At 38.4% G+C, this 17,298-nt stretch overlaps 1 protein-coding gene across 4 annotated transcripts in view; it reads right to left on the bottom strand.

Annotated features, from left to right (window-relative positions):
• Abl (tyrosine-protein kinase Abl) overlaps window positions 1-17,298 on the bottom strand; it is a 110,469-nt gene that overhangs the window by 9,780 nt on the left and 83,391 nt on the right. For all 4 annotated transcript variants that reach the window (XM_076212362.1, XM_076212365.1, XM_076212374.1 and 1 more), the window contains exon 13: window positions 7,951-8,131. In XM_076212362.1, the coding sequence (XP_076068477.1) occupies window positions 7,951-8,131 (181 nt within the window). The remainder of the gene's footprint in view (window positions 1-7,950; window positions 8,132-17,298) is intronic.

Raw genomic sequence — 17,298 nt, 5'->3', positions numbered from 1 at the left:
TGGGTCAGAAGCAGTCGCAAGACACAGCACATCCACAGCAAGGCTGCTTCATTAATTCGGCAACCCCCCTCTCTGTCCTCTCATACAGAAAAGGAGCAGACGGGGAGAAACCCTTGGTCTGCATCAAATTTCTCATACATACTTCCTCACCCCCATCCCCCACCCACTCCCCCTCATGCATCACAGCATCATCTATACACAACCCTTCTCCATTCACCCCTATCTTCTGTCCTCTCCTGTCCCTTCTCAACAGACATTCCTCTCTTTTGTAATGCCCCTTTTACCCCATCCATCCATCTCATCCTAAGACGCACCCTCATATTCACTCCTTCCACACCTCTTTTACCAATCTTTCTTCACTCATTCTTTCCATGTGTCCAAACCATCCAAATACTCTTTCATCAACCCTATCTCCCAACTCCCTTTCCACCCCTGTTCTCCTCCTCACCTCCTCATTTCTCACACTATGTAGCCTAGTAACCCCTATCATACTTCTCAGACATTTCATCTCAAACACATCCAAACTCCTTCTCTCTTCCTCTCTTATGTTCCATGTTTCTGCCCCATACAGTGCTGTTGGCACAATCACTCCTTTACCGACTCTCACCGAACTAACATATAAGCAAAGACTATCCAAACTGAACCTACCAACTCTGGAACAAAGAAGAGAAAGAGGAGATTTGCTGACTATCTACAGAATAATGAAAGGAATGGAAGTTTTAGACAGGAACGACCTGTTAGTGTGGGACAACGGTAAAACGAGAGGACACGGAAAAAAACTGAAAAAAGATAGTTATAGAAAAAACTTGAAAAGGAACAGTTTCCCACACAGAGCGATTAATACATGGAACAAATTAGACAACAAAACAGTATGTGCAAACACTACAAGATTTTAAGATAAAACTTGATGCGGAGAGATACAAAGACGGGTCACCACGAGCATAGCTCCCCTCCCGTATATTACAACTAGGTAAATATAACCTCCTCTTAGCATCCATTCCCAGATGTCTATTTCTCATTACACTTTTTAATCCACCAAGGCATTTACTCGCTTCTCTCAATCTACATTCTACCTCCACTTCCACTCCTCCCTTTCCTGCCACATTCGCACCCAAGTATCTAAAACTATCCACTTCCTCCAGTCTCTTTCCCTTAATGCTCACTTCCAGCCTGCTGTCACACAAAACATCATACAAAAATACACTCACACCCAGATCTCACAAGCACTCAATACCACCAAACACTCTTCTCCATCAAACCCCTACAGACATTTGCTCCATTGAGAAATCCCTCCCAAGAGAAGCAAGTATCACAATAGCATGACTGCATTTAGGTCACTATCCAGTTGTGTGCATGTGTGTATGTATATATACATATACAGTATTAAGGCAAATACAAAAAATTATAAATAAAGGTAAGTCTTAACATAAAATGCTCCACTTGACTGCAATAATAAGACTGTTAATATTTTTTCAACAATTAATATAAGATTGGAAAAATGCCACACTACTGCTAACATTGCTCAGACAGTGATGATGACAGGAGTCATAACTTACATTTCCCATTACAGCAAAACTGTATGGTAACAGCACATTGTTAAAAAAAAAATTGTCTTAAAAGTAATGAAACATACACATTCCAAAATTACTAACAAAATCTGAGATTCTTATGTCATAACTCAGATTTTGGAGAGTACTTAAATTACAAACACAACCTTTTGTATCTTATCAACAATGCTGTAAATAAGTAAATAAATAAATAATATAAAATAAATAAATAAGATAAATCAGTCAAAGAATTTCAGGTCTATGAGAAGAACACACAAATGTAGACATATATATTATGTTGCATAACTCAAGTGATTTTTTCTGTGCGAGCCCAAATACACATAAGCTATTGGAAACTCCAATCTCATTAATCATCAGTAACCTGGATTTTTATTTTTTCCACATGCTAAGCATCCCTACAGCCTAATAATGTCATGCAAAGCAAAAGGACTTTGGTTCATTGTCAGTGACCATTATATATGCTCATATATTTTGTGATTCCTTTTCTTTCTGAAGGAGGAAGAAGAAAACTACATACACTAGTCTTTGTTAAAACTATAACACTCAATAAATTTGGTAAGTGGTTGGGATGTCTTATAATCCCTTTGAGAAAGACATGATATATATACTCAAGATAAATATTTCAGCTTTTAAACATACCTGTTCTTTATGACTCAAGCCATCCTTTGTTAACCCTTTCATTCTTAAATGGGGAGATCATCATTGCATGCTACTTTAGAGGAAGTAGAAAGATCAATTATGTTCTTCCCACCACCATTATGGCTTTGCAGCTTAATTTGTGCCTAATTTTTTTTCAATGCTCATTTAACAATTCTAATGAAGCTTAGTAAAGGAAATGGATATAGTACAACCTGTATAATGATGCTTAGCACAAGTAGATTTTGTGTGATCCATGGATCAGTAACCCCCATCTATCTGTTTGCTAAATTACTGTTCAATTACAATCTCACTTTACTGCTAAAATTACTACCTTGTTTCAAGTCATAATTCCAAACAACCAATTATGCAATGATCATATATTTGATGGCACTAAACACATTTCTATCATGTTTTCCTTTTCTCTTTATGGAAAACTTGTATGCAACAATATACAAGTTCTACTATACTATGCAAAACAAAATTTTTCATGGTAATAAAGCTTACAGTCTCTAACTACTGAGGAAGTAAAGAAGACACAAGTATCCAACATTCAAAATGACTCCTTCAAAGAAATTCAATAATTTCAAAATAAACCACAAAAAATAAGTACAACAAAAAATTATGTGTGGCACACTTAATGGATTTTAGTGCAAATGTGCTTTGAGTGACCTTTGGTGCTACAGAATATTGTTCTACAATACATACATATACCAATGGCTTTTCTCCCCTTACAAGGGAGGTAGCCAAAGTCAAAGGCATAAATCCACTCCCACCCATTTCATTCCCACATACGCCATTCCCATTCACCACTCCTCCCTCTCTCTTTTCTGGGCTCCTCCTGGATGACAGGTTATCCATGCATTTCACCCACTGCCCTGGGTCAGAAGCAATGTAGCAAGACACAGCACATTCACAGCAAGGCCGCTTCATTTGATCAGTGACTCCCATTCATCCCCTCATGCAGAAAAACAGATGGGGATAAATCCCTTCAGGCTGCATCAAAATATCATTCACACATACTCCCTCACCCCATCCCCTACCCACTCCCTTCCATGCATCAGAGCAGCATCTATACACAACCATTCTCCACTCACCCCTATCTCCTGCCTTCTCCCTTCCTTGTTCAACAGACATTCCCCTTTTTCCCAATGCCCTTTTACACCATCCATCCATCTCATCCTTGGTTGCCCCCTCATGTTCACACTCTCCTCCTCTGCTTCCACACCTCTTTTACTAAACTTTCTTCACTCATTCTTTCCATGTGTCCAAACCATCCTAATATTCTTTCATCAACCCTATCTCCCAACTCCCTTTCCACCCCCTCTCTCTTCATTTCTCACTCTATCCAGCCTAGTAACCCAAACATAATTCTCAGGCATTTCATCTTAAACACATTTAAACTCTTCCTTTCTTATGTTCCATGTTTCTGCCCCATACAGTACTTCGGCACAATCATCCCTTCATACAACCTCTTAGCATCCACTCCCAAATGTCCATTTCTCATTATACTTTTTAATCCCCCAAGCCATATACTTGCTTCTCTCAATCTACATTGTACCTACACCTCCACTCCTCCCTTTTCCACCACATTTGCACCAAAGTATCTAAAGCTATCCACAATCTCCCTTAATACTCACTTCCAATTTGCTGCTATCCTCTCCCCTAGTACATTTCATCACCTTTTTTACCCACATTTACCTTCAACTTCCATCTTTCACACACCTCCCCAAACTCTATCATTAACTTCCTTAGTCCCTTCTCTGATCCTGCCACAAGTGCAGTGTCATCAGCAAACAACTGGCTTATCTCCCACTTTTCTCCATTTTCTTTAACCATCTCCAATCCCCAGCCCATTACCCACATTTACCTCTCGCACCACGCCATCCATGTATAAATTAAACAGCCAAGGCAATGTAACACATCCCTGGTGAAGTTCCACCTTTACCTCAAACTCTCTCCTATTCTAATTCTAACACAAGCTCTACTACTCTCATAAAAACCTTTGACTGCTCTCAACAGCTTTCCTCCTATCCCATACATCTGCAATACCTCCCACAGTGCCTTCCTGTCTACCCTGTCATAAGCATTTTTCAAATCCATAAAGGCCCAAATATACATCCTTACCTTTATCTCAAGCTTTATCACATATCTGCCTTTTCCACAAAAATCTGATTCATGCAACCCATACCTGTCCTAGTCCCATACTGTTCTTCACTAATTACTCCCTCTGTTCCTCTCCTAATCCTCTCAATCAAAATCCTCCCATAACCCTTCCCAACTACACTTAACAAAATGATCCCTCTGTAACTACTACACTCATGCTTGTCCCCTTTTCCCATGTAAAGTGGAACTATACAGGCACTGCTCCAGTCCTCCGGTACTCTACCTTCTTTTAGACGAGCATTAAACCTCATCAGTCAGTCCACCATCACTATACCTCCCTTTTTAAGAGACTCTGCATGACACCCATCCAACCCAGGTGCCTTACCTGATCTCATCATTTTAATAACTACTTTCACCTCATCTTTCTTTATTTCTCCTCCATTTTCTTCATCCATCACTATCAATTTCTTAGCGCTTCCCACTACAACTACTTTTCCCTCCCTATCCTCTTTCACATTTAACAACTCCCTAAAATACTTTGCCTATCTTCCTCTTACTGCCATTTCTTCCATTATCATCTCTCCATCTGCACCTTATACCTTTTCTTCTCTACTTGATTTGCCTTCTCTTCCTCTCTCAATTTTCTTCTAACACATTTTTTTTATTACTTTCAAAATTTTCTGTCATACTTTTACCCCATTTCACATTTGCTTTCCTTTTTGCCTCCTGTATCTTATGCTTTACTTCTCTTCTCTTTTCTTTGTACCTCTCATAAGATTCTCTCATCCTATTTTGTAACCAACCTGTGAATGCTTGTTTCTTCTCTTCTACAACCTTCTTTGCTTCATCATCCCACCACTCACTACCTTTCCTTCTATTTCTTCCCATCCTCCTTGTTCCACACACCATCTTTGCACACCTTGTGACTCCCTCCTTGAAACATCCCCATTCCTCCTCCACTCCTAGTTCTACTCTATCCTTCACTTCTTCTCAATCTTCTCTCAGTTTCTTACTGTATTCCTCCTTCTTTTCTTTCTCATTTAAGCAGTTCACTCTAAGCACCTACATACCTTCTGTCCTTTTCCTCTTTCTCCATCTATCCTCCACTTTCATTATACCTTCCACCAAAAAATTATCTGATATTCCTCCACTCTTTCCCCTTGGAACATGTATATCCAAAACTCTTCCTACTCTTCTCCTGGGTACCATTATATAGTTCATTAAAGCCCTATCTACCATCCTTCCATCCACCACCCTTTCCCATGTGTACTTATGCTTGACTTTCTTCTGAAACACTGTATTTGCTAACATCAACTCTCTTTCTAGACACATCTCAACCATCAACTCTCCACTATGATTTTTTCCTGTTTGTGTGTGTCCTATGCTAGCACTGAGATCTCCCAATATCACTACATTGACATTTCTCCCTAAACCCTCTATGCGCTCATTTAAATCTATCCAAAAAGCCTCCCTTTCTTCTACTCTTCTCACTACCAGGCACATATGCACTTACAAAGACCCACATCTCCCTTCCCAGTTTCACCTTCATCCATATCAACCTTGAAGATCCCTCCTTCCAGTCCACCACACACTTACCTATCTCTTCACTTACTAGTATAGCCACCTCTTCTCTCCTTCGTCCTCTCTTCACTCCTGACACCCTTCCAACTACACTCCCAAACTCAAACTTGCCCCTTTCATCTTAGTTTCACTCAACCCCAACACATCCATCTTTCTCCTCACAAATATACTGCCTATCTCTTCCCTTTCACTCTCATCTGTACCACATCCATACACATTAAATGACCCAAACCATAGGGTTCTGGTTGGAAAACTCCTCCCAGACCCTCTTATGCCTTTGCTTTTTTTCAGGAATGTCCCCTTTGAGGCTACAGAGAGTAGGATGCCTAGTCCTATCCCAATCCCATTTTTGTCACTTTTTATGACTCAAGTGGGAACACTCGTTGGCAATACAGACGCTCCTCTACTTACGTTCATTCGTTTTATGTTTTTTCGATTTTACGTTTGAACTGAAAAAAAAAAAAAAAAAAAAAAAAAAAAAATTGAGTGAATTTTTTAGTTTAGCGCGCTCTCCGTAGTTCAAATGATACTTGCGCATGCCGCTGCGTCCATTGTTTACATTGCACAAACGACAAACTGAACATGCCTTGCCTCCTCCTCCTCCTCCACCATCCCAATTTATGTTGCTTGAATTTAATTTATTTGAAATTAATGTTACTATTTTACAATGTTATGTGTATAATTAATGATTTAGGGGTGTTTTATAAGATACGGTAATAGAATTTATGGATGTATAGTACAGTAACAACTTGCGTTCATTTTCAACTTACGTTCAGCTGTTCGGAACGTAACTAAAACGTAAGTTGAGGAGCGTCTGTATTCTTTCTTCCCTACCACAGGGTTCAACAAAGAAGGAAATTAATATTCACAGAAATGGTACAGTGGGGAGAAAGCATAATGGAGGGACAGTCACAGTATAATAAAGTAGCATAATTTCTCTATTAATTGAGATTTCCTGTCACAAATTGATGTTTGGCTCTGGTCTGTAGGGGTGCCCCATATAGACCCTAAAGTATCAGCTGCATGCTACTGAGCAGCTTTTAACCCAACAATAACATGCAGCCAATATTCCAGACAGGGGTATTGTTCTACAATAGTGGAAATAGTCATAATATGGTCTCTGCTTAGCACAGATCATTTTGGCAAGCAGGGCGAGTATAATCTTCCTAACTCAAAAGGTAAACTGTTCCTCCTCCTTAACCTCTTGAATACGATGATGCCTACGTATGTGTCATGAGCCATGAGTGGGGTATATGAGGATGCTGGCATCAACTTCCTGCTTATATCTATTTTGTAATTTTGTAATGGTAACTGTGTGACCCTCGTGTTTTGTGAACAGCCTTGATTATGTTTTCTGTGATGTTATATTCATTTGGGGTGAAAGAGAATGAGTATAACAGCAGTAACTTTATATTTTGTAATGCATGGTTGTACATCAGACAACTTGATCTGTGAGCAAACATTTGACTTGTATTGAAGAGGTTAATCCCAATACATGTGCACCACATAAGTGATGCCACTGCCATCCAGGGCAAGGATAAAGGGACTGGGCTTATTTGTCAATATAATCTACACTTGTACACTAATGAATGTCCCAAGATCTTCTGCTAAGTTCCTATTCAAAGAACATAATCCCTCCTTTCTATGTAAACTAGTTAAGCACATATATCTACAATGTAAAGAAAAATTATATGATAACATTCTCCCTTTGTTAAGATAATAAAATTATCTTATTATCCAATAACTGGTGAATTTATGTAACACACCATTAAAAGGCTCCTCTCCAAAACTAGCTGGTCATGTATATACATAAAAATTGATACAACATTCTTCACAAGTATCTCACTGCAGAAAAAACTGCAATTTCCTAAATCATAATCTTATATCATGCAGGACAGGGTTACAACCACATTCTTCCACTGTGCAGAATAGTAGGACAGAACTTGTGAAGTCCAAACATTTCTTTTAAATAAAATAATAAACACTGATGATCTCCCACAAAATTCTCAGCCCATTCCCAGAATGAGTCTGACGGTGTTGAAACAAGCCCTTCACCCACCTGAAAGACTGCAGCTGTGGTGGGTCACTACGGAAGCTGGAGTGCCCTGTGGTCACAGGAGGAGGTAGAGTGGCCGAGTCTTCCCCTTCAGTATCTGGTGTTGTCCTCTGCTCACCACCACCACCACTTTCACTCTCAGCATCATTACTGCTTGCAAGATCAGCCAGGTCTCTCTGTATTCCTTGGGTACATAAAGTTAAATTAAATCACCACAATGTTTGGCACAAAAAAAATATATATACATATAGGCATATATATATATATATATATACAGTCATATATTCTATGTTGCATGCATATTACCATGATTTCTATTCTCTATATGTGCAACCAATATTTACAAATGGGATATTAAATGTCAGTTTATAATATGCAGACTAGTTCCTAAAGAAAAAAAAAAAAGAAAATAAATAAATAAACAAAATATATAAAATCAAGTCTTCTTACACAAAAGGAATAAAACTTGACTAAACAACTCAATGTTTTATTTACCAACTGAAGATTCAAATACTTGCATACTCACAACTTAGGAAAAAGAAAGAAAAAATCCATTTGCCTATACCACTTACCTATCAAAGAGAGAGAAAATAAAAGAAAATTGGTGTTAATACCTCTAGAATTTTATAGTCATGCATGGCGCTCCCATTGTCTAACCATTCATGCAAAGTAGTAGACATGCATGTTATAAACAAGCTACAGGCACTGAAAGAAGAAAGAAAGGAAAGACAGCACAGAAGGCAAGAAATGGAAGAGGACAAGGAGAAGACTATCACTGCCCTTGAGGAACCCTGACCACCCAGTCATCCCATAGCATTTCAAGTCCAAAGATCCCAGATATATACAAAGAAGCATAAGCACCCATCATTAAAATGAGCAAATGTACAAATTTTATACTAACAAATTTACACATTACACTTTGATGTGAATTTTTAATGAATTAAAAGCTGTTTTCCCAATGTATCACAAATCTTTGTTAAACCAAGATTAAATATCAAGACGTCAAACCTAATGATATACAACACTCTTTTGACAAGTGTATCACATTATGTATCAATATTAAATGTTCTGACTAGTAAGACCAAAATGACATACAAAACTGGTTCAAAAATAAGGTATATGTATCTCTCGCACACACAGAGATGGGACACCACATGTGTAGCTCCCCTTCCCATAAGATACAACTAGGCAAATACAACTTGGTAAATACACTGAGAGAATGCAGAGAACAATAGGTGAACAAAGTACACAATTTGATAACTAGTTCATTTGAAGAGGGTAAGGTGCCATTAGACTGGAAATCTGCAAATGTGATACAAATTCATAAAGGAGGTAACTGAGGGGTACCAATAAATTACAGACCAGTATTATTGACAAGCACAATAGCAAAAATGTGTTAGAAAATAGTGAAACATAGATTGATGATCTGGATTTGCCTAAATTGAAGCTTAATTACAAAAAAATTCATGGGTATTGTTGACAATGCTTTTATTTACTCTGCTTGAATTTTTTTTTAAAATGTCTCCCACTGTACATTCTGACCTTAAAGAATCATAATCAAAGAAGACCTATTGCCTGAAGCTCACACATAGAAAATAACATGGGAGACCTATAATCAGTTGAAAAATATGAAAGTGACATTTCACTGCAACGATGACAATATGAAGAAAATCACTAAAAGCTTAATACTGCCCAGACTGGAATAAACAGTGGTGATGCGGTCACCACACTTAGAGGAAGATATAAGAAAAATTGAAAGAACATAAAAGGAGGTGACCAAGACGATCCCTGGTTTAAACATGTTCTATGAGGGAATATTGAAAAAACTGAGATTAACCACCTTGGAAGAATGAAAAGAGAGGGGCAATATGATAATGATATTCAAACTGGAAGCAGATTTGGAGAAACTGGACATAAAAAAAATTACTGGTATGAGAAGAAAGACTGACAAGAGGTCATACTAAAATGCTGAAAAAATAATAACAAACCTTTTGAAAAGATGTCAAGAAGAATAGCTTTCCACATAGAAATGAAAACTTGTGATATAAGATGAAAAGCCAACTCGATAAAAGAAGAATTCAAGGCAAAGTTTGACAAATGGAGGAAAAGAGACGGGACCCTATGAGCCCTGCTCCATCTCTATACACTACAACTAAGTACATACTCACACACATACACCACACACACACACACACACGACTCAAACAAATGCTTGCATACCTATCCTTTATATATAGTTCTATTGTAGAGCTTTGAAAATTTATTCAAACTATATATAACTCAATAAAATGAAAGACATTAGCTAAATTACCACTGAAGAACAAACAGTGATTACAATTCATAGATGACAACCCTCATATGTTCATAATATAACCTCCATTAAAGTATGTTCACAAGCTTGATGGGTCAAGTGAAAAATGATGGTACTGAATCCTTTGGATTGTGTCACTTTCAAAACAATATAAAATAAAGAGAAAATGTGTTGCACATGTTTGTCTGTCCTTTAAATACATTATTTTAGATGTAAAAATATAAAGTTCTCTCCCATGAAAATATACTCAACTGTAAAAATAGATATCAATGTGAAATACTGTACAGTTTATCTGGTATGGCAAGTTTGTGTTGTTGGCTTGGAGTGAATAATATTTACAAGTAGCAAAGGCAGCTTGCCACATTCAGCTTAAGACAGGCAAAGGAAATGTGAAGCAATGATAGCGATGATGATGATGATGATGATGATGATGGTGATGATGATGATGATTCCACTTCTCTTGGTCTCAAATGAAACTTTGGTGAACAAATAATCTACACTATGGCCAAAGAAAAGATAAACAATAATAATAATGATAATGATGATGACAATGGCTATAAGGAATCCATTTCCCTAGGTCTCTCTTGAAGTAGACCTTTGGCTCCTCAGTAACTAGCAACAGCCAGGGGCCAAGTGAAAGCATACCCCCACACCTATTCATAGTCCCTCCCATCTTAACTCCTCACAGATGAAGTCATCCCTGTCATCCACCAGTGTTTGGGTCTGAGGCAATACAACATGACACAGCACCTCCACAGCAGAACCCAACAGCCGAAGCTATTTACCCCCACAGCTTACAACATGACATAGCACCTCCACAACAGGACCCAACAACCAGAGTTGGTTTCCTCCAACCACAGAAAAAACAATCAAATGAGAACACATATTTTGGTCATACAATTACTTTATCTATTCAATATCTTTCTCCATTTGCTATCTTTTGCGCTCCCTTCTCCCTACTTGACAGATATTCCACCTGCATCCAAAGCCCTTTTCACCCTATCCATCCACCTCATTCTTTGTCTTCCTCTCAAGCTCACTCCATCCACTTCTATTCTCTTCACAAGTCTTCCTTAATTCATTACTTGCATAAGCCCAAATCACCTTGGCATTCTCTGTGCTACCCTGTCTGACATGTCCCTTCCCACTCCTTTATCTACCTCACTTTCACATTTCTATAATTTTTTGTAACACCGACAATATTTCCCACATTTCTGGCTACTTATTCTTTAAATATCTTCTTCATTACCTCCTTTATATTCCAAATATCTACTACATACAGCACCATGGGTACAATTACTCCACGCAGCCTTCTCTTTACTTTCATTCCCAAAAACACAGTAAGGAGTGCATCCTTCTACTGTCCTACTACATGCCTGCAAATGAGGCAAAAATCCTTATCCTTTTGAATCTCGTTTCACACATCCATTTCACTCCTTGCCATAACCACGAAGAAACTGCACCAAACCATGGACAGAGAATGGTATTCAAGAATGCATTTTGTGTTATATTTTGCTGAGTGGTGCATTGCTTTAGTTTCTAATGCACATGCTGCAGGTCTACTGTTGTTTGGTGTTTGGCTTCACAGCCCAAGCATACAGGGCAAAGGTGAAGACTAAGTTTACACCTTAGAAACTCCTAGTGTAAACTTGTCATCCTTTTCACGACATGAGTCATATTCTCTCTTTCCTGGCTTATGTCATGCTCTTTGCTGCCTTACTATGCTTCACTTGGGCTTTCTAGTTTTCATTCTGCTACTATGAATCTTTACTACAAATTTGAGCATTATAGTTTTCTGCATGCTATTAGTAATCAATGCAGCTGCATTCAAAAACACATAAAAACTTGGAATTTGTGTCAAACATAATTATATTACAGATGAACAAGTCTTACCAAAGTCATGCAATTATAGATTTTGTTTTTCTATCAATACCCATCACAAGTGTCAGGTCAAAGAAAAAGAAAATAAAAGAAAAAACAAGTAATGAAAAAGTTGATAAATTATGTGCAGAGATGATCTGACTATTCATCAGAGAGGCAGCTCATACAGCCATTTGCAATGTTACACAACACCTTGCACATGCCATCCTTCCCATTTTTCAGCCAGTACTGTCTCTTATATCTAACTCAACATTTATACTCAGCCTTTCATTCACCCCTCACTCCTATTATAATATTCCCCAGTCAGGTTATCTGGCTCAATGATGAGGGATAAAAAGAGCACTCACACCCATAATACCCCACTTTCATTCATCTATTCCCTCAAGACTTCATGCTTCATTTCTCAACAAAATCATCCTTTCATCTTACCTCTTGACTGTCTCCCACTCTCACACTCAGGACCTTCTCTTCCATACTTCACATTTGAAAGGTCCAACTAACCTACACCTTACTTCACAACTTAAAGGTCCATTTGATACACCAAATCCTAATATGGGGTAAACATGAACTTGGGTTTAGCTCAGGATGTGAAATTATGCCCTTACTGGTACCACACATTAAAAGCTAGTGGCATCCATCTAATACACCAAATCCCATTTAATATGTGGTAGATATGAAATTGGGTTGAAGCTCAGGATGTGAGATTATGCCCTTAATAATACCACACATTAAAGTCTGTAGTGGCTTTTGTCTTGACAATCCATACAAATATCCAAGTTCAAGCCTTGCTCATAGTTTGTAAATCTTCACTAACACTGCAAATCATTACTATCCCCCTCCATCAAGAGGATGGGGTGTGTGTGTGTGTGTGTAAATTCACAACACTACCCAGAGAATCTAAGCTCTCATTTGGGAGGGTGACAGCTAGATCTATGATGAATCACACTGCCTGTTGTTAAAACTGTTTCCCTCTACATGATCAGTTTCAGAGGAGCTGTTCTTGCCTTCTATCACCATGCTCCCTGTTACCTCACCTCTTAACAATCTATTTTAGTAACTCCCCTTACTTGAGCTCAACCCTCTTCCACTCACAACCATACATCCTCCGCACCAAATTTCCTTTTCCCACCTCATGTTCATAACCACTATTCAATTCTTCACAGTCCACACACTTATTTCCTGGAAATCTAAACTAAAACTATTCACATCATTCCCTTTTCCATTCTCCCTCCATCCAAACCATGTTCATCATCTTTCTATTCTACCTCCTTGGCTTTCTCATTTCTAAAAATACTAGTCAGACAGAAAATCTGTTGCTACTGCTTCCACATACCAGAAAATTAGTATGAAATACATACTGTATTTGGTGTGCAAAAGCTGTAAAGTATGAGGCACAAAATTTCCTGAGAATATCTGTGTATTTGAGATTAAATAAACAACTGTAAATCCATGCAAAAATTAATGTGTCACAGTAAAAATTCAAAATGTTTTGTCACTTCTCAAAAAATAAATAAACTGCTTTAACTCTTCCTAATCCTGATATGTAAACTTTTATTAACAACACATACTACTGATTTTTCAACAAAACATAACCCAATGGATCTGGGGAAATGAAAATCCCAATTCTATATATACAATGTCTTACCCTACAGTTGAGTTTGCCAAGAAATTGGTATAAAAATTTACTTACATGTATGTGTGTATCAGATATGAATACAAATATATAAATACATGTGCATACATACATACATATAATCATGTTTCATCATCAAATAAGTGAAGTTCATTGAATCAAATTGTTAAACTATTCATATTATTTACATTATACCATGCAATAGCAAGCTCTCTAGTTACATTCAAACAAGACATTTCTTGTATGTCATGATTGATAACAATGCAAAGCTGTGGGTCCAATGACAGGTATCTGCATGTGGTGGTCCTGCAAGATTGACAGTGTAGCTACCCCTTTTCAAAACCTGTCAATGCCATCACCTCCATCACGAGATGCAGCATTGAGGGGCTGACATTTGGACTCTGGACTGGGCCCAAGATCTCCGAGTCTCTCTTTCAACTTTAGCTATATTTCTTACACTTTCTTTCACACATGGAAAGCTGACAATTGGCAGCTGCTCCCTTCTCCCTACCACTTTCTGCCAGTGACATAGAAACAGTCCCACATCAATACAATGCAGACAAGTCCAAAATTTCTTATCAGAAATTTGTGAGAGGGCCTGGGGATCATTGCTAGCAACTGTGGGGATGTGGGTTTTCCGCTACATGAAATTCAAGGTAACAATTGATAAATCAATTAAAAGCAAAGCTGTCTGCTTTATAAAACACTAGCTATCATGATTACTTTAAATACATTTATACTGCCCACACAAATTTTCTTCAATATATGCTTCTCTTCTACAACTTTAAGGGTTGCTTATGAACAGAAAAAACACATCCAGTATAGAACATAGTACTTACAAAAAGCGGCCAAAGACAAGTACCTACAAGTGATAGTTCTGTAAGGCAGATGTCTGAGAGACAATCTCCCTGATGCCTATCTTCAAAACCTATTAACAGCCTCACCTCCATTTGTAGGTGCAGCCCCACTTGGTTTCTGGATTGGGCCCACAACCTATCAATTTTGGCCAAATTTTCTCCACTTTTTCACATAGCTAATAACTGGTGACACATTCCTTGCTAGTACTACTGGTACAATCAGGTCTTGTATGAAAGAACTTGAATAGCCTACATCAATTTTGCAATTCCTGTCTTTTATATCTTTATAGGGCTACATGACTGTTTGTACAAGTTACTGTTGATAGCTGTAAATCTTCCTCTTACTCATGCTTCATGTAACTTTTATAAAATTATATTAGCAAACGTATTTCTCAGAAATTCTATAACTAGTAACAGACTGAGTAACATCATGCTACCGTTGATTGAAAAAGCATATGCTAACATATTCACATTGCTTTCTTGATAAATCTGATGGCTGACATAATAACTGTTGGAGTAAGCTGCACTTAACTGCTACTGTATGAAAACTATATCATCAACATTGAGTCTAATGTGGGAGTCATATACCCATAACTGCAAACCAAATTAATCAATTAATAAATTGAAGGTAAATGTGGGTAAAAGTAAGGTGACGAGATGTGCAAGGGGAGAGTATGGCAGCAAATTGGAAGTGAGTATTAAGTGAGATAGATTGGAGGAAGTGGATAGCTTTAGATACTTGGGGGAGCATGTGGCAGGAAAAGGAGGAATGGTGGAGGTAGAATGTAGATTGAGAAAAGCAAGTAAATGTCTTGGGGAATTAAAAAATGTAATGAGAAATAGACATTTAGAAATGGATGCTAAGATGAGATTGTATGAAGGGGTGATGGTGCTCTCAGCACTGTATGGGGCAGAAACATGGAAGATAAGGGGGGAAGTGAGGAAGAGTTTAAATGTGGTTGAGATGAAATGTCTGAGAAGTATGGTAGGGGTTGCTAGGCTGGATAGAGTGAGCAACAAAGTGAGGAGGAGAGTGGAGGTTGGAAAAGGAGTTGGGAAATAGGGTTTATGAAAGAATATTGGGATGGTTTGGACACTTGGAAAGAATGAATGAGGAAAGTTTAGTAAAAAGAAGTGTGGAAGGCAGAGGTGGATAGAGTGAACAGGAAGGGGTGATTGAGGATGATATGAATAGATGGGGTAAAAAGGATGTTGAGAAAGAGGAAATGTCTGTTGAGGAAGGAAGGGAGAAGGGAGAAGACAGAAGATAGGGGTGAGTGGAGAATGGTTGGGTATGGATGATGCTGTGATGCATGGGAGTGGGTGGGGGATGGGGGGTTAGGGAGTGGTTATGTGTGAATGATATTTAATGCAACCTGAGGGGATTTCTCCACCTCCCTTTTTTCTCCATGAGAGGTCAGAGAGAGGGGTTTTGCTGATTAAATGAAGTGGCCTTGCTGTGGATGTGCTGTGTCTTGCTGCATTGGTTCTGAACCAGGGCAACAGGCAAGACCCAGGGATGACCCATCATCCAGGAGAGGCCATGAAAAGAGGGAGGGAGGGAGGAGTGGTGAATGGGAATGGAGTGGGTGGGAGTGGAATTATGCCTTTTGACTTTGGCTATCTCCCTTGTAAGGGGGAAAAAAACCTTGGTATATGTATGTAATAATATTCAGTGCAAGGAGTACCTTTATAGTTCTGCTTTACATAGGAAAAGGGGACAAATGTGAGTGTAGGAGTTTCAGAGGGATCAGTTTGTTGAGTATAGTTGGAAAGGTTTATGGGAAGGTTTTAATTGAGAGGATTAGGAGAGGAACAGAGAGTGTAATTGGTGAGGAACAATGTGGGTTTAAGAAAGATAGAGGTTGTGTGGATCAGATTCTTGTATGGTCAGACAGATATGTGGGGTAAGACAGACATGTGAGAAAGCTTCAGAAAAAGGTAAGGATGTATTTTGGGCTATTATTGTCCTGTACCACTTCTCTGAATATACATTTCCATTTTTGACTAACCCTGTGGTAGAGGAGAAAGAGCAGGTCAGAGAATAGTACTAGGCATCCTACTCTCTGTAAAAAAAAGAGACATAAGAGGGTCTGGGAGTTTTCCAACCAGAATCCTAAGGTTTGGGTCTTTAAATGTGTGTGGGTGTGGTACAGATGAGAAAACTTTACCCCAGGGCAGCACTTAGACATACAAGGGTTATGTAGTAGGATGACCATCATCCATGAGGAGTTAGAAGGGGGTAAGGAGGATAAGGCCCTTGGTATATAGATAGGTAGATGTTCAGTACTTGAGTTTGTTTGTTTGTTTGTTTGTTTGTTTTCTTTCCTTCTTTGGTAGACATGATTCGATGAATGATTCAATTTAATGTCATGAAACTCTCCCTTATCCGGAAGCTATGATGGCGCCCCTTACAGAGGACTTTATAGTGTGGAATTTAATGAACCATGCCCTTGGTTTGAACCACTACCACCTCAACTTCTGTTGCAAGTAGTGATGCTCTAACCCAATTGGCCAGTGAGCATCAAATATATGTCAAACCTTTCTCATATCAAATGGTTGGTGTTATGTTCAGTGTTGTATGCCCTCTCTGTGAGCAACAATAGGGTCTACAATTTTAGTGATGAGTTTAAATATGCCATTACTACTATGATTCATAAATTGTAGAG

This window comes from Oratosquilla oratoria, chromosome 2, assembly GCF_046742065.1.
Source record: "Oratosquilla oratoria isolate Oo_2021 chromosome 2, ASM4674206v1, whole genome shotgun sequence".
In the NCBI taxonomy this organism is placed as follows: domain Eukaryota; kingdom Metazoa; phylum Arthropoda; class Malacostraca; order Stomatopoda; family Squillidae; genus Oratosquilla; species Oratosquilla oratoria.
This window is presented reverse-complemented; position numbering and strand designations above follow the sequence as displayed.